Source organism: Haemaphysalis longicornis, unplaced genomic scaffold (genome assembly GCF_048455015.1).
Source record: "Haemaphysalis longicornis isolate Haplotype H1 unplaced genomic scaffold, Haemaphysalis longicornis Haplotype H1 scaffold_2, whole genome shotgun sequence".
Lineage (NCBI taxonomy): Eukaryota > Metazoa > Arthropoda > Arachnida > Ixodida > Ixodidae > Haemaphysalis > Haemaphysalis longicornis.
The window spans coordinates 102,231,891-102,249,465 of NW_027526295.1; the positions used below are offsets into that span (position 1 = coordinate 102,231,891).

The window sequence follows — 17,575 nt, forward strand, 5'->3', positions numbered from 1 at the left end:
ATTGCTGTAATGAAAATTTTCTTCCAAAAGCATTACTTCACTCTGTCGGTAGAAAATTCGCGTCCTTGCCGGCGTCATAGCCGAGACATGGCGGACAAAATGTCCGGAGGCGTGAAAAGAATAAAAATAGTGATTAAGTGGAAAAGAAAATTGGCAAATTTCGGTCTGCCATTGGCATCAAGACTGTCATTATAGATAGCGACCTGCCCAAAGCTGACGGCGGGAATGGGAGCCAGCGTGCGGAAAAATTGCTATGTAGGGACGGCGCGCTCCCTAGGGTGGTGCTGAATTTAATCCCCAACCGCGCCAGCTTCGCTTCGCTCGTGGTGCGAACTACGACTTCTGGCATAAAATGTAGCGGTTGTACCAATCAATGCGGATTGTACCGACCAGTACCTAGAATACCGGCCAGTACCAACCATTTCCGGTTCAGTCTGGGCCTGCTTCTTTGCTGTGCAAACTTTAACGTACAGAAATAAATCACGCAGTTATCATACCTGCCTTATCGACTAGCGTTCCTCATTTTCGAGCATTACCGTTCATATCAACAACATTCGGAATTTTTATTGACTTTTGCTTTACGCTGGGAATCTTTCTTTTTTTAGTAAATCTTGTCTATGCAAGTGCGAACGTTCACAGGAAAGGCTTGAACTTGTATACAGCATCTCCAACAGGGCCATCCTGTGCGTGGAAGCACCGTCGTTCTGAGGCGAGAACGGAATGTTTTTTCGAACGAAGGGTGCACTAATCGACGTCCGGCGACCTCTTCAACGGATGGGGCGTTTTCATTATAACTGGAGCCATGCTTGTGGGAGCTCCCTCAGGGTGGCTTATAGGTCAAACAAGTTGCAAAGTGGGGTACGACAGCCACCCCCGGTCAATGCCTGTGGTGAGAACCGCAGTTGTCTTCGGTATATGTTTTTACACCACTGCTCCAGTGCCGAAGCGATGATGACCTGGTGAAAAGAAATTGCCCTAATAGTCTTGCTCAACTGCACGCAACAAATACCGTCACGTACGGTATGTTCATTGAAAGTACAATGAAGAAAAGCTGCATAGAATCTTTTAGTATGTTATTTCGGGAAAGTGTTTCTTTTGGCCAGGCTTGTCGCCCAGCCTTCTGCCGATGTCGACCATAGCCTAAAAATTCGACGTCAGACTCGCTACAGCTATTTTTTCCATTCCCTATCCATGCTGCTGCGACACTGCCTCTACAGAAGCTGAAGGTCAAACAAGACTGCGGGAGAAATTTCTAAAGGACGTGCGCTCGTTTTGTTATTGTTGTTGTTTTTGTTGTTATACTTGGGCTATAAAACGTTTCCTAAGCCAATAAGAATTGACCCCGCGCGCCGAGTGTTTCTTCCCGATTTTTTTCTTGTGCACTATATAAAATAGTGCGCGTCCCAAGTGCAAGTGTTTTTTTTTTTCCTATCCATGCTATGGAATGAAGCGCTCTGGATATTTTTTTGTGTTTTTGATTCTTTCTGATGTGCGCTTGCGAACTCTTTGCTAACGCGTTCCACAGCCTTTCACGTGTTTCATAACGCGTTGAAGGCTGTGGAACGCGTTAGCAAAGAGTTAGGAGCTGTGGGCGCTTTTTGAGGACGATATACGGCTGGGTGCGCGTTCGGTGGACGCCATTCAGGTGCATGCTTTCGCCAACCTAGCCAGGTAACGATTTAGCGTTTAAAAACTCTTATTTAAGCACACCGTCGTCCTACACATGGTGTGCACTTCCTTCAAGGTGAATCAACAAAGACTAATCACCCCGGACTAAAAGAAAAATGCCTGCGGCTGAGCTCAGCTAACCGTGGATATGTAAAGCGAAAGCTTGGTTTAGCCTGGTTAAGTCTTGGTTTCACTGGGTTAACCTTTCATTTAGCTGCAATTATTATACTTAGGCGTACAATCATAGTTACCCCAGGCATCACGGCTGTGTCTCGGTTGATAGCTGGACATGGCTGCGATTATGCTCTATTAGACACGCACCGTCAGACTCAAAGCCTCCCGCTCCCACGCAACGCTCAGAGAAGACGGCCCGGCCTCGCTCTCATCCAAGGCCAAGCTCACGCTGACTAGGCGATCGCGGCGCTCCTCTTAGCCAGGCGCGCAGCGAGTCACGTGGTCAGGTGGCGACCCAGCTGCGGAGAGCGCATCCGCCAAGCCGGCAACGGATCTCGGCATCAACAACGGCGCGGCGGGTCACGTGATGCATTGCAAGGCTACGGCGCAGCTGCCATCAAATGAAGGTCAAATTGCTGGCGACGGCGAAACTTGGCTCGACTTGGTTAGTAAAGCTTTGCGTTAAAATGCAAAATAACGACGACGCACAGCCAAGCAAACGTGTATACAGTGGAGAAATGTGGACCAAATTTAGCGCAAGCCTGTGCAGTGTCGTAGTAAGGAACTAAAAAAAGCCAAACAAGGAATAACGAATTCGGCACGCGAAATCAACGAGCATGAGCAGGTCGCTATCATTAAAGCCGGTCGGAGCTCCCTCCGGAATGCGCGGCGATATTCTGTTTCGGGATAGGTACAAGCCCTCCACTTTTGGTGCGATGTGGAACATTAATTAAACGTGTTGTAACGCCGCGCCCCGCCCACAAACTTATTTACAAGATAAAGGGGGGGGGGGCGTTGGAGGAGGGTCGAAGAGTTAGTGGGCATGCGTAGGGCTGATGAACAGTTGCGGCCAATCTGGTAATTTGCGACCAATCTTGTGGCCAATCTGGCGATCGAATAAGTATATTCACGGCTGCAGGGCGGGAAGTAACGGGTAGGGCAATGGCTTTTCACGCCGACATCGCTGGAGATTACGTTCGTAGTGGCGGCATTGATGCATTTGCCAGCATTCGTAAGCAGTGAGGCTGCGCGGCCGGTGTAGGGGTAGCATTTGTGTCTCTGTATCGGGTGGTCAATGTTCGAGAGCGAGCAGCCCGGTGGCCAAGGTCAATGTTGCCTGGGATTGGTGCCACCCGGATGCTATCTCGTAAGACCAGAGGGAGGGACACCGTGTTTTTGTTCCCCTGGGAGTATTGGGCGGTGACGCAATGCTTGGACAACTTGCCGACCAGTGGGTGTCAGTTGCGGGCGCCGAAGTTGAGCTGAGTGATGGGCTTCTAGCAGCTCTTCCGGCGTATTGTGAACTCCCAGGGCGAGGCATTTCTGCTTCGCAGTGGAAGTGGGGAAGAAGCCACGCGCAATTTTGTACGCTTGGCGATTAATGATGTGAAGTCCGACCTTTTCTGGTGTTTTAAGGGCCGAGGTACGGGGTTCCGTAAGTGTTGCCGCTGGTAAGCAAGGCTTTCAGTACCCGGAGAGGGTATCTCGCTCTTTAAGGACCCTTCGGCGGTGATAGATGCATGGCAGAAGGTGCACTAGTTGCGATATTGTTATATGTAGCGGTGAAAGCGTGTATGTACATCCCAGAGATGTCTTTCTGTACTATGAAACCCACAGGTGCGGGACGTTAGGGACTGGCTGTTCAGCTGAAGATCAGGTACCTCCCGTGCTCACTTTGTGGGAAGGCTGCGCTTTCAGGAAAAATTATTACTCTCCGTGCCCGAAGTTCAAGAACATTTGATCTCACGAGCCCTTGCAGCGGCGAAAAGGCCACCCACCTTCCTGTTTTCTTTTTCCATTTATTTTTACTAGGCTCTATAAAATGTTTTGCTCACTCATTCACTCAATCACTCCGTGCCTATATCAGAGGGATGGCCACACGCCCGCCGAGTGAATTTCATCGTCAACTGAAGTTGTCATTCGTGTGATTGATTGATTGATTGATTGATTGATTGATTGATTGATTGATTGATTGATTGATTGATTGATTGATTGATTGATTGATTGATTGATTGATTGATTGATAAGCTTTGAGCGGTCCCCCTAGCGGGTATGTTCTCGATGTATGCATGTACGCTGGAGAGAGAGAGAAAGAAAACGAACTTTATTTAGTTACTCAAGTCCGAGCCGCGACGTTAATATGCGTCCTCACAGGAAGGGGGTGTTTCACGGTTTTTCGACGGTTGCGAGGTTGGCGGGGCTACACAAAGTAATTAGATGTGCACTGTAGGAGGATAGCCTGGGACAAATAGCCGCCTAATATACGCGAGCGCTATCCATAGCGAATGCAGCAATCGTGGGCTCGACGGCTGGCATCAGAAATGGTACGCGTGTAAACAAGGTGGCTGTGCGGAGTGTATTGACACGTGCGTTTGGCAGTGTTGATGATGGGTCCTCACTGAGGCGTGCCTCTTCTTTGGGCCGTGCAGAGAACCAGCCCAACATGTCGGCCGCGTGCACGAGCGGGGCGCCCTCTGCGCGGCTGCTCCCCGGCTGGGCGCTGCTGCTGTCACTGCCCATGACTCCGCTGCTGCTGCTGTCCCTGCTGCCGGCCAGGGAGAGGAGCCTCCTCGTGGCCCGTCGCAGGATGTGGTGCTAACCACGCGGGTACAGGACTCTGCCCAGGCGGGGCTCCAACCCGCCTCCGCCGCCGCCACCACCGCGAAGCAAGGAAGGAGCGCGGCGGTGCGCCGCGCTTTGTTCTTCAGAGAGACGAGACGCCAAGGAAGGCCGGCCAGCGCCATGGCGACCCACAGATCTGCCCTTCCAACAACGTCGGCGCTTGTCAAGTCGCGTTACGCAAGCGGTCGCAGTCGAACTCTACCTACGTGGCGTACAGCAGGGCGCCCCAACTTCTTTGTTATTCTCGCTTCACGACCGGAAGCACATTCAGTGCTTGGTGCGGCGAGATGCCTTGCGTTGCGTGGCCGCTCTTTCAAGTCGGCCGCGTAGGGTACCAATTTTGAGCATGTTTCGCGTCGTGGTGCCGCGGAGCTAGAAAAGCGCCGCCCGTCTTAACAGCAGGGCCCTCCCAAGACCGCCTGAGCGGCGTGAATGCAATTTAGGTACTCCCCATGCTCTAGCGAGGCCGAGCGTATTTCGTAGGTTCCGTGTTCTTCCGGGATGACCTTTGTGTTGGCGTGCTTGTCAGAGGCCTCAGTCATAGAGCCTCGAACGCCTAGAAAAGCGTCGTTTCAAAGTGTGTGCATTCGGCACAACGGGCATCAAGCGGACGCAAAGCATTGAAGCGGAATTCCCCAGAAAATTACGATTCAGTGCGGTCACGGCAGAACTGCCGAGGGTCCACTATAAGCAATCACTGAGTAAACGGGCACCGTGTGAACAGTACCGTAGCCACACCTCAAGCCTAAGCTGCTTGTTCGAATGTCTCAGAATACCTAAAACTCGCTAATGGCAGGCTCTCGGAGACCCATTTTCTAGATGCCTGCCTCACCCAATCTTGTTTCAATTGCGTCCTGAAGTCTCACAGACTGCAACTACGGTGTTAGTTCATTCCGTTAGCCGCGGTTGCAATGACAGTCAGTTGTAGCGTCCAAACCTGCATGCTATAACAATATCTGGAATATGTTTCTCTAAACTTTCTTCAGTCCTTTCATTTATCTGCTGGAGAGTTTGAACCCAGGTAGTGCGTTTGGACAGTCTTGGCGGGTGATGCGACGTGGTACGGTGACAACAAATTGGCGTGAGGTGAACGTATGGGGAAAAGTACGTCGGCAGTCTCTTCCTGAGCGCGTCCCACAATTCCTGCGGCGCCATCTGGTGTACTTTAGTCATAGTGGGCAGTTTTATATCGAATTAGGTATTAGCAGCGACGTTAGGCTTTAAACAAGTGACGCGGCCAGGCCTCTCTCTAGGTCGTTCAAACGGTGTCTATGCATCCCCCAAAGCACCCTATAGCAACCTGGTGAGTTGTCTCCATCAGCGCAAGTTGTTCGACTTGATCCACTGTTTGCTCGATGGGTTATTTTATGCGATTCGTTTTAGATACTGAGTGGAAAGGAATTAGGGGAGAAGCGTCTGTTAGGCAGGGACCTGGGCGTGCAGTCTGTTTTGTCGTAATTCCTCGGTGTTTCTCATTGCACTGTTCACGACTTAACTACGCTGCAGTTCAACTAGTGATTGAACATTTCGTTGTTGTTTTTTTCTACCTTTTTCTGTTTTAATTTTGATGGAGAGAGATGAGCGAAGCGAAGCGTTTCACGAAACCACGGCGACCTCGTTGTACGCAACAAGTTTCCTTTAAGGCTAGCACACCTGGCGACAGAGAAGGGTGCGTGAGCCGTACTTAAATTAACTTGTAGCTTTGCGGATTCTTGGAGTGATGTGCGTCTTTTCCCCGCAGCAACTAACGCTTTCGCAGAGCGGGCGTCGTTGTACAGTAGGCACTTTATTGCGCACACGCCGGGATGGGTACGTAGTTCTCTGTACCGTTTTGCTCATTACAGTAAAAAAATTACGGGCACACCACGCAAGGCCAGGTTCGCCCGTTATTTAACATATCACCCCTACCACTACGAGCAGGAACCATCTCCTTTCCTTGTCCCTAAATATAAATCATTATTTGCTTGGGAGAACTGCTCGCTATTACCTCACAGGCACCCATAAATGAGGATTTCTGTATCTTAACGGGAAGTTCTTTGGTGCGAGCACTGCGAGTGTGATTAGCGGGAGCAGTTGGACTATGCTCCGCGTAACGCTAAAGTTTGCTTCTCCGCCACAATACTCTTTCTGCTGTGGTGCACCCTCTACAGGCCAGCCATTGGCAGATGGCTTGATGCAAGAGGCTAGTTTTATAGTCAGCCAGCCAGCCACAACCGGCAAAGCGAGGTATGGGAGCAGGAAGAAGCCATCGGATGCTTGAAACGCAAAAATACTGCGTCTTCGCCATATTTCCCGTTAATCGTGTGTACTAACTTTAGAAGTAGACGCCGTCTCCTCGACGTCATCTTCTGCGTTAAGTCAAAGAACCTGTATCGGACAGGCTAGAGAGAACACGCATCAAATGCCACTTCAGACAACACGGTTTCTTCTTCACTTTTCTGGTGTCTTTTTTTTTATTTTTATCTTGAACTATCTTCGGTCTACAAGCAAGGAGGTGAAAAAAGTCACGAAATCTTTACCCAAAACCTAAATCACGCAGCAAGAAAACTAGAAGTAAGAAAGGCATGCCGCAGGCTTTCTTTTTTCTGGACTTTACGTTGGCTAGCTGGTCACCCTGCACACTATGACATGCCCTAAGGGCGGATGGGTAGTGGCGCTGGGCTCGGGATCAAGGCACGTCATTCTTCTGCAGTATTTCACCTGCCAATATTTATTCTCCAGCTGCTAATGACGCAGGAAGTAAAGCTCAAAGCGAACAGGTAGCGATCACAATAGACCGCTGAGTCGTAGCCAGCTGCGCCTCAGTGCCGCCAATTGGGGAACTGAGAACCGCGGCTTCCAAGTGCGGAAATCCAAAGATTGAAAAGATTTCGAAGAGCAAAGTAAGACATGCAAGACTGCAAGTTACGGTAGGTTCGACAACCCGAAACGTCTCACTAGTTCTTGTTTGGGCAGCCGCTTCAACGGCGAATTCACATTGTGATACCATAGGCCTCACTCTTTTACTTTTCTTTTTTTTCTGTTGCTGCTTTTTTTAGTTATATTTACGGCACACCAAAACGTATCTCAGGTTTAACGCTTCGCAACCTAGCTATCCCGAGCGAAGCAGACAATGCACACTGTGTTACATGTAAGTTTGTTTTTGGTTAAGATTTCTCAGCCTTCCGTCTAGCTAGCCAGCTAGATTCATCCTTACGCTTGCGCTGAACAGCACACACAGACAGCCCTGCCGGCTTGCCATCGATGGTGAGACTGAGGAACCAAGCGCAGGCAAAGCAGCCGGCATACCAGCAGCAGTACTTTCGTATGCGTGCATAGTGTGTTCTTTAGTCTTCCGGGAGGAAGACTAGAGAACACACTATGCACGCAATGTAAACTCATTCAGTCCAGTGTTGTCATATATCAGTCGTTAACCCTCGCCTAGTCGTGTGATTCACTTGCACTGAACCGCACGCTCAGACGGCACAGCCGTCGCTGGGTAATAAGCAGCACGCGGAGCAGGCGTTTCAACCTTGCCTGGTTACGTGGCACTACAGCAGCCAAGCCACGAGCAAGCGAAGCGACAAGAAGGCGCAGCTTACGCAGAAAGACGCAGCTTGCACGCCGGCGACTGAAGGACATTACGACACGATCAATGACCTTGAAAGATGTAGAGTAGTGCAGCTTTCGCTCTAAAAAACGCTACGCGTTTCGGGAACAAGTAACTTCTGTGCGGCTTTACTGCTTTATGCGTAAGAGCTCTCACTCAGAATTTTTCTGCTGCCGCACGCGATAGATGGCGACGAAAAATCTCACATGTGCAGGCCAATTACAGCCCACAACTACTGGCATTCGCAAACTGCGCCACCAGCAGCGAAAGACCAGTGTGACGTGTTTCCGATACACTGGTGCTACCAGAAAGTACTGTTCTCAAAACAATGCCTTAACTCACGTCGAAGAGCCATGCATTGCATCGCAAATGCTGAAGTTGTCGGTAACGAGTTGACCTATTTTAATGGAAGTTCTGCATTGTGGGAGCCGAGTAAGGGCTTGTGTTTAACGAACACGTATCGGAGCGATAATAAGAAGGCCAGCTCAAGATTTTAACTTTGCGAGGCTGCAGCTAGAGAGGCACTGCAACTATTAAGTTACTTTAAATCTCGCCATTAGGGAGGACTTTTAAAAAAACGGGCGAATTTCATAAGAGGTATGAGGCTGGTGCAAAATTGAAATCACGAAAACAGAAACAGAAGTGAAGTTTACGAGGAAAAGAGGAGAAACGCCATCTTCAATTCCTGCGCATGATCCTGACTCTCCAAGAATCTACAAGAATGTATGGCGCTTTACTAAAACGCCTTCTCGAAATTAAGTTTCGATATTTTGAAGGTAATTAACGGAATTTTTTACACATTTATCATTTGCCAATACACCGGGTCACTCCTCATAAGGCCCTTCGGTCTCTGTCTTTTATAAGTTCTATACTGAAGGGTAAAAATGACATGATCGCAGAACATGACGGGCAGGCAGGCGGGTGCGCAAGACCCTATCTGTAAAACCATACCTATCGGCAATTGGCTGTTAACCCTGAGTGTAAATAATTAAATTGCAGAACGAACGTTACAGGGGTCGATAAAGGGTCATCTTTAGAGCCTTGGGAGGGAAACCGACTCGTGCTCCACGGAATACGATTCGACTGTGCAAAAGCCATCTTTTACGAAGTTCGGGCACACGCAAATTTCATTTGAGCGCTGTACGAAGCGGAGGACGCGGCTGCATAGTCGTCTCAAGGCCTTGCTCCGTCATCCATTGGCTGTTCTGTTTCTCCTTTTCTTTTTTGTGTCGCGGTCACTTACCCTTTATTTCAAAAGCACCGGGTCATCTCCTCAACCTCATTTTGCGTTGGGCTGCAGAAGTGAGACGCCGTTAGTACGAAAAGAGAAAAGAAATATCGCTTATTTGTTCAGCGAGATTGAATTGACCCGTGCCCTCACAGCGCTGCATATAAACCCTAGCCCAGGCGCTTGTTCGACAGTGTTTTCTCTAAAAAAATACCCAATCTTGTTTCTATACCAACCAAAGGTTATAATAAAACAGGCGATATTGCAAAACTGTCAATGTAGAACGATATCTGTCAGGTTCATAAAATATTTACTCTAATACGTAGTCTGAAACACTAAAGCGGTACCGAGCGCGACAAAAGTGGCATAAACGATCCCAGTTTTTATGCCATATGCAGTCATAACGTCATATAACGAAACGCTTTATCCGAAAACTTGCACTACTCGAAGTGTTCAGGGTCGCCATTGCGGTGTGTAGAGAACAAAGCTTTTTCTCACCTTTTCACGAAGTGTTGCGTATAACGACGCCCGTTGTTTTTACGGAAGATTCCGTTATAACAAGGGGTTACTATGTGTCGCTTTAGCGTCCCATACGGTGTCCTTTAACTCCCGCTGTTTTGTTTCTGTATATTTGTTTGTTTGTTTGTTTGTTTGTTTGTTATTGAGAAACAATTATCATTTGATGGTTACGGCATTGCATTACCGCAGCTGGACAGCCGCCAAAGATATACCAGCGCGGAATTCTCTGGCGCACGCCGCCGGCACAGTGCATATCACGCATGCTAGGGTAATAGGCTGGAGAAACAGCACCTCCTCACAAACGCCCTGAAATTACGCAAAACGATTCACGCTTTGGTCCCTGCGTACAGCAAGGCTATGGCAAATATATCGTCCGAAACAGAAAGAGATAGGAAGTTGGGAGGGGGAGGGGGGTAGAAACGTGCCAGTACCATATTTCCGGACACGGACGTACACTCAAGGAGCGCGCTTCTCTGAGCGAAAAGAAAAGAAAAAGCATCTCGAGCCACTGGCGAAGAAGAGCCCCATCTATTGTACTTACATATTCACCCCCTGCGCCTTGTTCGCCCTACCAAGAACGATGCACTCTACACGAGAGCACCTTTGGTCGCGTTTCCAGCCGCCTCCCGTGGTGGGTAAGTACACGCCGACAGCCTTACGACGGGCGAAGAAGTGCGTTAACAAGCACGAAAACTGGGCTGGTTGGTTTGATTGCAGAGTTCACAAAATCGGCGGGAATCGCACGGGGCAGAGGACTGGTAAAAAATAACGATAAGAGCGCTCGTCTGTTGTCCTGAACCGTTCTTTTTTCCCGTAGGTTTCGCGTTGTTTTGCGATGTATAGAAGTGCGTAGCGTAGTGGTGACCGTGGGGTCGATTCCAACATCGTGCAAAACGGATTCCGCCGGTTTGTTCTACGCAGGTTTCAATGCAGCTGTCTTCAGCCGTTTGTCGCAGCTCCCAACGTTGCCAGGGTCTCGCCACCCGCCCCTGCGTACGGGGTGTAGTGTATGTGTGCGCACTAAGCAAACGAAAAGGCTCTCTAACATATGGCGACACGCACAGGTACAGAATCGGCTTAAAGTGTCCGCTTACAAAAACGTTGGCACATCTAACTGTGATGGCTCGTCGAAAGAACAAGAAAGAACGCTCCGACTGTCTCTCACCTGGCCTCTCGAAAGCCGCTTACGTAATCCATGGCTTATCTGTGGAGTTTGCGAATGCGATGTTACGCTCCCCGCGGCGTTTCGTAAGGGCGCCATTGGGCCGGTGTAGCGGGATTAGGGGTTAAACCACTTGCCCTCGCGATAACTTTATAGGCAGAACCATCACTGAGGCTGACGTCCCTTTCGTCGTTCTCTAACGTTTATTTCCCCGGTATTTTCGGGGGCTGTCAACATTGCATTTGTAAACCTAGCGTCGTAATACACTGCGAGCAAGGAAAAGGGATGGATTCTGCCATTCTTTTTGTCTCTTAGACATGGCACGCAACAGCTCCGGCAGACGGTGTTATTCGGACTCTTTTCTTCTGTTCCCGCTCACAACCAGTCCATAGTCTCAGAAGCAGCAGCTGCCACTAACAGTTAGCCGTTACCATGCACAAAGCAACAGCTCGGTGCAAACGTGTAAAGAGGGGAGGATTCGCCAGAAGCGACTTCGTCAACCTCACTGATCCGCTACGGTTGCATGCGTTCAGGAAGACTGGGTGGTCGCGACGCCCAGCGTGTCACCTGAGAAAAGAGAGAAATGCAGAACAAAGGCGCGACCCCACAGCCGAGGCTGGGTGCGAGGGTGCAAGGGTTTGTTGTACACTGTGTTCTCGCGTCTGTATAGCTCCTGTCCGGGTTGTAGCCGACGGTGCATTTCGAGGGACATATCTTACTCGCTGTAAATAGGAGTACATATAAATATATATTATATATAAATATAAATATTATATGAAGGTATAAGTAACGCATACGAGCTATTACTATTGCTAATATGCTACTATTTACGCACACTCGTCGATCTATAGATGCTCTAAGACAATCGCTGTAACTCTGTACCGAGCGTGGTTTGTAAGAGTAGGGTTCAAGGTTGTTGGACCGGCTTCTAGAGGAGAGAGAGGGGGAAAGGACTAAATCTGGTCGCCACGCACTCAGGCGAACTCGACGCTCCGAACTCGGACTGAAAGTGAAGCATACCCTGCCACTAAACTCTGCCGTTTCACATTCGCAACGCATGTTCTCGTGGCTAGAAGATTTGCGTAAAGACAGTACGCGTAGGATCATGTGTGCGCCAAAGATGCGCGTGCAATCTTCGGAAGCTACTTCATAAGAAAATTCCTGGCGAGTTGGCATTCCACTTCTTGTTTTCATCTCCTATGGAGCCAGACACTTTGACACAACATTGTCAAATCATGTGAAGCCAATGTACAAATTGTGGCGAAATTATTTTCTCGTTCAAGTCAAGCTTTATGACGGCTGAACAGCGATTTTGTAAGCCGTGTGGAAGGTCAGCGTGTTTGCCTGCATTCTTTGCCCGAAATCATCGTCTTGTTGAAGTTTATCTCGATTGTTGGGTTGGACTACGATTTATTGTTGTGAATAAAACGCATCCTGTGAAGAAAAGCTGTACACAAGCAATCAAACTGCTTTTCACGTGCGTTCAAGCGTATTCGTACGAACCCCCGGTTAAAGTAATAAAAACACTGAAAGACGACGAGGAGGTCAATACAAAACTGTGTGTTTGGTGTACCGAAGCGTGTAACGGCACTTTTTTTCGGCTAAGTCTGCTGGTTCTCGCAGGTGAACATAGCACAACCCAAGTTCGGTACAGTTATTTTCTGGATTCTTCAATGATGTGGAATTTTCAATGATATGGCGCAGAACGAGGCTTACTGTACTGTTCTAGCATGCGCTAACAAAACGTCTTTCTCTCTTTTTTTTTAATACGAACACGTGTTTTGATACAGTGCAGGCATTCTTTTCTTGCATGACTCCATCTTTAAAGGCTTCGAAGTATGCACTGAAAACGTGGGAGTTTTGTGGCAAAGGATTAAGGCTTCGTCTCGTGGTGCTTTTCCGGCTTCCACGTTTCACCTGCAGCGTGCGTGCAGATTTGTGAACGCGCACATCCAGTGGTGAGCGGGCAGTGCGAACCCACTGTGCCCCCACTGCGATGTGAACCCCCGTAGTTCACACTGGCGCGCACCGACGCGTTCGATAGGCGTCGGTACGCGTCAGTGCGAACCACGCGGGTGAACCTCGTGAGAGCAGCAGAAACACAGACGGAACACGGCAGTGCATCATTCCTGCTTCGTGTCTTCGTGGGCACCGTGTCGGGGCGACAGCGGTGCGCCCCGCCATCCGCAAAGCCGCGCAGGCTTCTATAAGTGCGAGTTCTTTGCACCAACTGACCAAGCCATCTCCCTTCGAAGTTTGAAAACAGGGACCGCAAGTGCAGGCTCGGTGCCGTTTAAGTAACCCTTCTCAGCCAGGTCCAAGTGCTCGTTCGCTGTTCGTCGCTCCACAAGGTGCATGCGTGTTTACCTGTAAGAGGAGGCGTAAGCGGTTGTTTCTTCACCCTTTTTTATTTCCCTTTTGAACTCTTCGTGCTCGCGCTTTACGCTAAAATCAGTTGCCCCAGCTCTCGCGGGTGTTTCCTTTCAGAACGCAGTTATATGGGCGCTTATGATTAGCTCAGATGCTGATGGACTGTATACAACTTTGTCTTGTCTCGACTTCTGTTGTGCTAACCTTAAGTAAGCTAGAATCACAAGCTCCCGTAACGTGTCATGACTGGTGTGTTTTCTAAGAGTGCTCTGAGGTGTACTGCACTGTGCTGTCCCGCTTCGCAGCAGGAGATGCTATCCGTCAGCGCGAGATCTCTCGAAGAGGCGCTTCAGGCCAGTGTCTCGTGATGATTCACTCAAGCCCGCATTTCGCGGGGCCTGAGAGGAGCGCAGCCTTATTTCAACAGTTTAACAAGCCACAGCCAGTGTTGGTTTGGGCCGGATTTCAGCGCTGAAGGTACTGCGACATGAGCGGCGAGCAACGGGTGAAAGTGCGCCGTCTTGGTGTGCGAAGCGTCGAATACAAAGGCAACCGAACCAGAGCCGTGCTGGCGCTTGGGTATAGAGTTATCACCGCTATCTATTCGTATACCTGACCCTTTCCTACTATACCTACAGTGAACGTGTTCAAGAGAAAAGAAAAAGCGAAGACAATCGTTGAATTCTTCATATCTTTTGTAACAATTAACCGCGCCCCTTTCCGGCCGTCTCCATTGTGCGAGAGAAGCGGCCTGACTCTTGCCTTTTATTCCTCTTTCTAACGCATACGCCTTTTATTTTTTTGCTCCTTCTCTTTGCTCCGGCGTTCGTGGAACTTTTACTCGACAATATGCAGTTTACACGGCAAGACAGGAACACGCGGCCGCCGGTGTCGTGTAGCCATACAGCACTGGGCATTGCGGCGTTATCTATATACATGCGGTCAGTCCGCAGGCATGTACGCACGAGTCCTTAGCTCCTTCTCGCTAGCTAGATTCCTGTACGTCCCTCCGGAATGCCGAAAAACTACTGTCGCGATGGTCTCTTCGACTCGAAAGGAGGCGTCGCAGCGAGTTGCTGTTTCTTTACGTCGAAATTATCAAATTATTGGAAGGGCAAAGACAGTTGGGCAGATATGTCCGCTGTGTATCGCCACTGAAGACCTTGTTATCAAGAGCTTGCCGGCAGGGTGACAGAGGTCAGCAATCTGAACAGTTAAACAACAAAAATTATGGATTAAGCTGGTGGTACGTTGCCGGTGATCCGTCAAAGCGCGCCCGTTGCGATGACTCGTTGTTCTAACCACTATATCGTCGCGATTGGTATACGCTGCAGTTCTGAACGCGTGCCTCCAGTGTCGCGAGCGGGTTTCGCCAGGTCGTCGGTGTGCTCGCAATAAGGCTCTTATCCCTGCCTTTCCTCAATATTCGGCATCCCTTGAATCTTCCCGTTCGCTCTGAACGTTTGCGTGATTCTACAAAGAGCCCTTTTCATCCGCAGGGGCGACAAAGTTTTTGCCGCTGCTGCCGGCGCATCTATACGGCCAAGCAGTGGCCCGGCGAGCACTCTGCCCCCTCGCATTCGTCGCAGGTGGCTTCGTCAGTAAGCTGACTCGCTGCTTCTCGCAGTGCTACACTGCGCTCGAGGGCAGCTTAGATGAGGTCCTAGCTCTTCGCCGTGTTCTTAGTCCCCGAGATTAATGGTTAGCGAGACGTTGTTGGTGCCGACTATTAACTGGCGCAGTACTCAGAGGCAAGGCGCCGCTTTGCGGGTCACCGTAAGGCAGTGTAGAGCTGTCTCGTGCACAAAAGTTGTCGTAAAGGGTTGACCATGTACCGTAGGTGACTATTGAATCTCCGCACTTGTTGAATTACGGTATGCACTGTAGCTCCCTTGGTTCGAGTCCCTACAGCCCGGCATCATGGTGTGACCCGAGCACTGCGTGCGAGCCGCGCAAGGTCGGTTCGCGGTGCTCGGCCTGACGTCTGAAAAAAGAACGCCGGCTTGCAACGTGCAGTCTCCGGGGGATTCTGGCCAGTCTGGGCCTGCTAACCAGGCCGCAGAAACTGCCACTCATGATGTACATTTCGAATTATCGCCGCATTTCGGCCTTTTTCTCCCGGAGGATTGTGGGTTGAGCAGCTGCGTCGCAACTTTCCGTATCGAGGAGTTGAAAACGGGGCACTATCCACCCCTGGACCTTAGATTCGTGCTCTTTAACTAAAAGGGCCTCCGGCCCGCGTACGCTTCCGTTCAAAGAGAGCGTGCGACGAAGCCCACTTTTTTTTGTGTTTCGTTGCCCCGGCCGTTTTCCCCCGCTAACTGTTGTGTCTCATGTTTTCGGTTTAGAGCAAAGCGTCTCTGGTGAGTGTGCTGTGGCGTGAATGCGTCGATGGGGCGTGGATGTGTACGCGTGTGTGTATAACTGTGAGCACCTGTGCCTGGATCTCTTATCGCACGTTTTTCTTTCTCCGTTGCATTGCTCGTCCCGCAACTTGAAAGTCTTGCTGGTGCCGTCTTCGCAGCAGAGCGTTTATACACCTTGCGCGAATCTTTGTCGTGTGAACGCGATAACGGTGCTCCGGTAATCCCTTGCCGCCAGTGCGAAGTTTGGAGGAGCGTTCACGAAGAAGGAATTGGGCCATCTCGAAAAAATGTACGCCCATCTACAGCTGCCTGTCACTGTTCGTACATGACGTTCTTGACAGCATTTAAGGCTGCACTGGACTTCAGCCTTCTGTTTACCGTGAGTGAAATTTGTCGCGATGTTGTAAATTTTGCCAGAAATCGTCGTCATCATCTGTGTCATTGTGTCGCTGACCATTGTAGTTGTTTCTGCTAATAGTAGCGATATATTTTCCGCTACACCGCAGCGGTGACATGCGCGGCATTGTTGGTGGAGGTCGTTGTTAAGAAGAGTTTCGTTGAACAAACTTTGGTTTCAAATGTATCACGCACACATGAGTCTGCGCTCGCGGTGTTGATCTTTACGGCATGTAGCTGACGGCTGCGGCTGCTATGTAGGAATTATGAGAATACTGTTGTTTGTATGTTTGTTTCATGTGTGTATCATGCTTTCTGCCAATTGTCACACGAAAGAAACATTGGGCTCCAATTCACTTTCTGTCGATTTTGAGGGAAAATACATCTAAGACCGGATGGCGAGTTCATTGAAGTAAAAAGTGAAAACCAAAAAAAAGTACAACTCTGAGCAGCGAATTCAAGTAAGTGAACTGGTTAAAAATGGCGCGCTCGCGACAAGGGATTGCAGGGGATAAAAGTAGAACCACGTCGGCCAACGCAGAAACAAAGTAAAAATAGCCTAAATGTGCGCGAAGGAGCCGTTGTTTCTTCTCGCTGGGTGTGTGCGTCTGCTGTGTTTGTTGCAACAAAATGTCGGCCACAGCACTCCCCGGGTCGACGGCGAAGCAAAGACTGTGTCGCCGAGAGGGCTGTCGCCTTCTCAACCCTTCCTTTTTTTCCATCGGACTCCTTTATGCACTATAGACATCCATCGCTCTGCCCTTTCGTCGGAAAATAAAAGAAACAAGTACACGCCTCTGCGTCTTCCTTCTGTCGGGATGCGTCGGTGACGCCGACACAGTGACCCAGCCTATTAAGGCACAAGATAGGGAGAGAATAGTCTTTAATGATACCGGTGTGGTTAGCCTGGCCAAGGCGCCTAGCTTGCTACACCAGATGTATGAAAAAATGAAATCGATGAAGAGATGATGATAATGACTGTGATGAAGATGATGCGCTCATTAATAGAGTCCTGTTTAAAGAGTCTGATCAAGTCCTGTGCTTCGCAGGAAAGACAATAGAGCTTTTGTCGCTCGAGATGCTCGTTTAGAGTTCGACCAAGGGCCTAGCACGTCACTTAAAGTTAGTCCTCTAGAAAGCGGAAGACCCAAGGACACTAAAAGGGACGTTCTAGCTGCTCTATACCGCGTACACTCACATAATACGTGGTTCAAGTCCTCGCGCATGTCACAAAGGGTGCAGAAGGGGGAAGCGGCCTGTTTCATCTTGAATCGAAAATAACTTGTGTAAGTTCTTCAAAGAGTTGAATGAGCATCCAACAATTTCAGCAACCACGTGTACCGCGGTTTTTTTGTGTGGAAAGAAAAAGACCTCACTGTCATGGGCGTCGGCAGGGGGTGAAAAGGGGGCACTTGCCCCCCCCCCTCCCCCTTCCCCAGGCCGCACCAGAACAATCGCCATCTCTCATCCCCCCCCCCCCC

General features: G+C 49.7%; 1 protein-coding gene across 3 annotated transcripts in view; it reads left to right on the forward strand.

Moving 5' to 3' along the window:
* Positions 1 to 16,886, forward strand: part of LOC144169070 (acetylcholinesterase-like) — a 295,512-nt gene extending 278,626 nt beyond the window's left edge. For all 3 annotated transcript variants that reach the window (XM_077698070.1, XM_077698069.1, XM_077698071.1), the window contains exon 5: positions 4,272 to 16,886. In XM_077698070.1, coding sequence (XP_077554196.1) covers positions 4,272 to 4,441 — 170 coding nt within the window. In that variant the 3' untranslated portion in view covers positions 4,442 to 16,886. The remainder of the gene's footprint in view (positions 1 to 4,271) is intronic.
* The last annotated feature ends 689 nt before the right edge of the window (positions 16,887 to 17,575 follow it).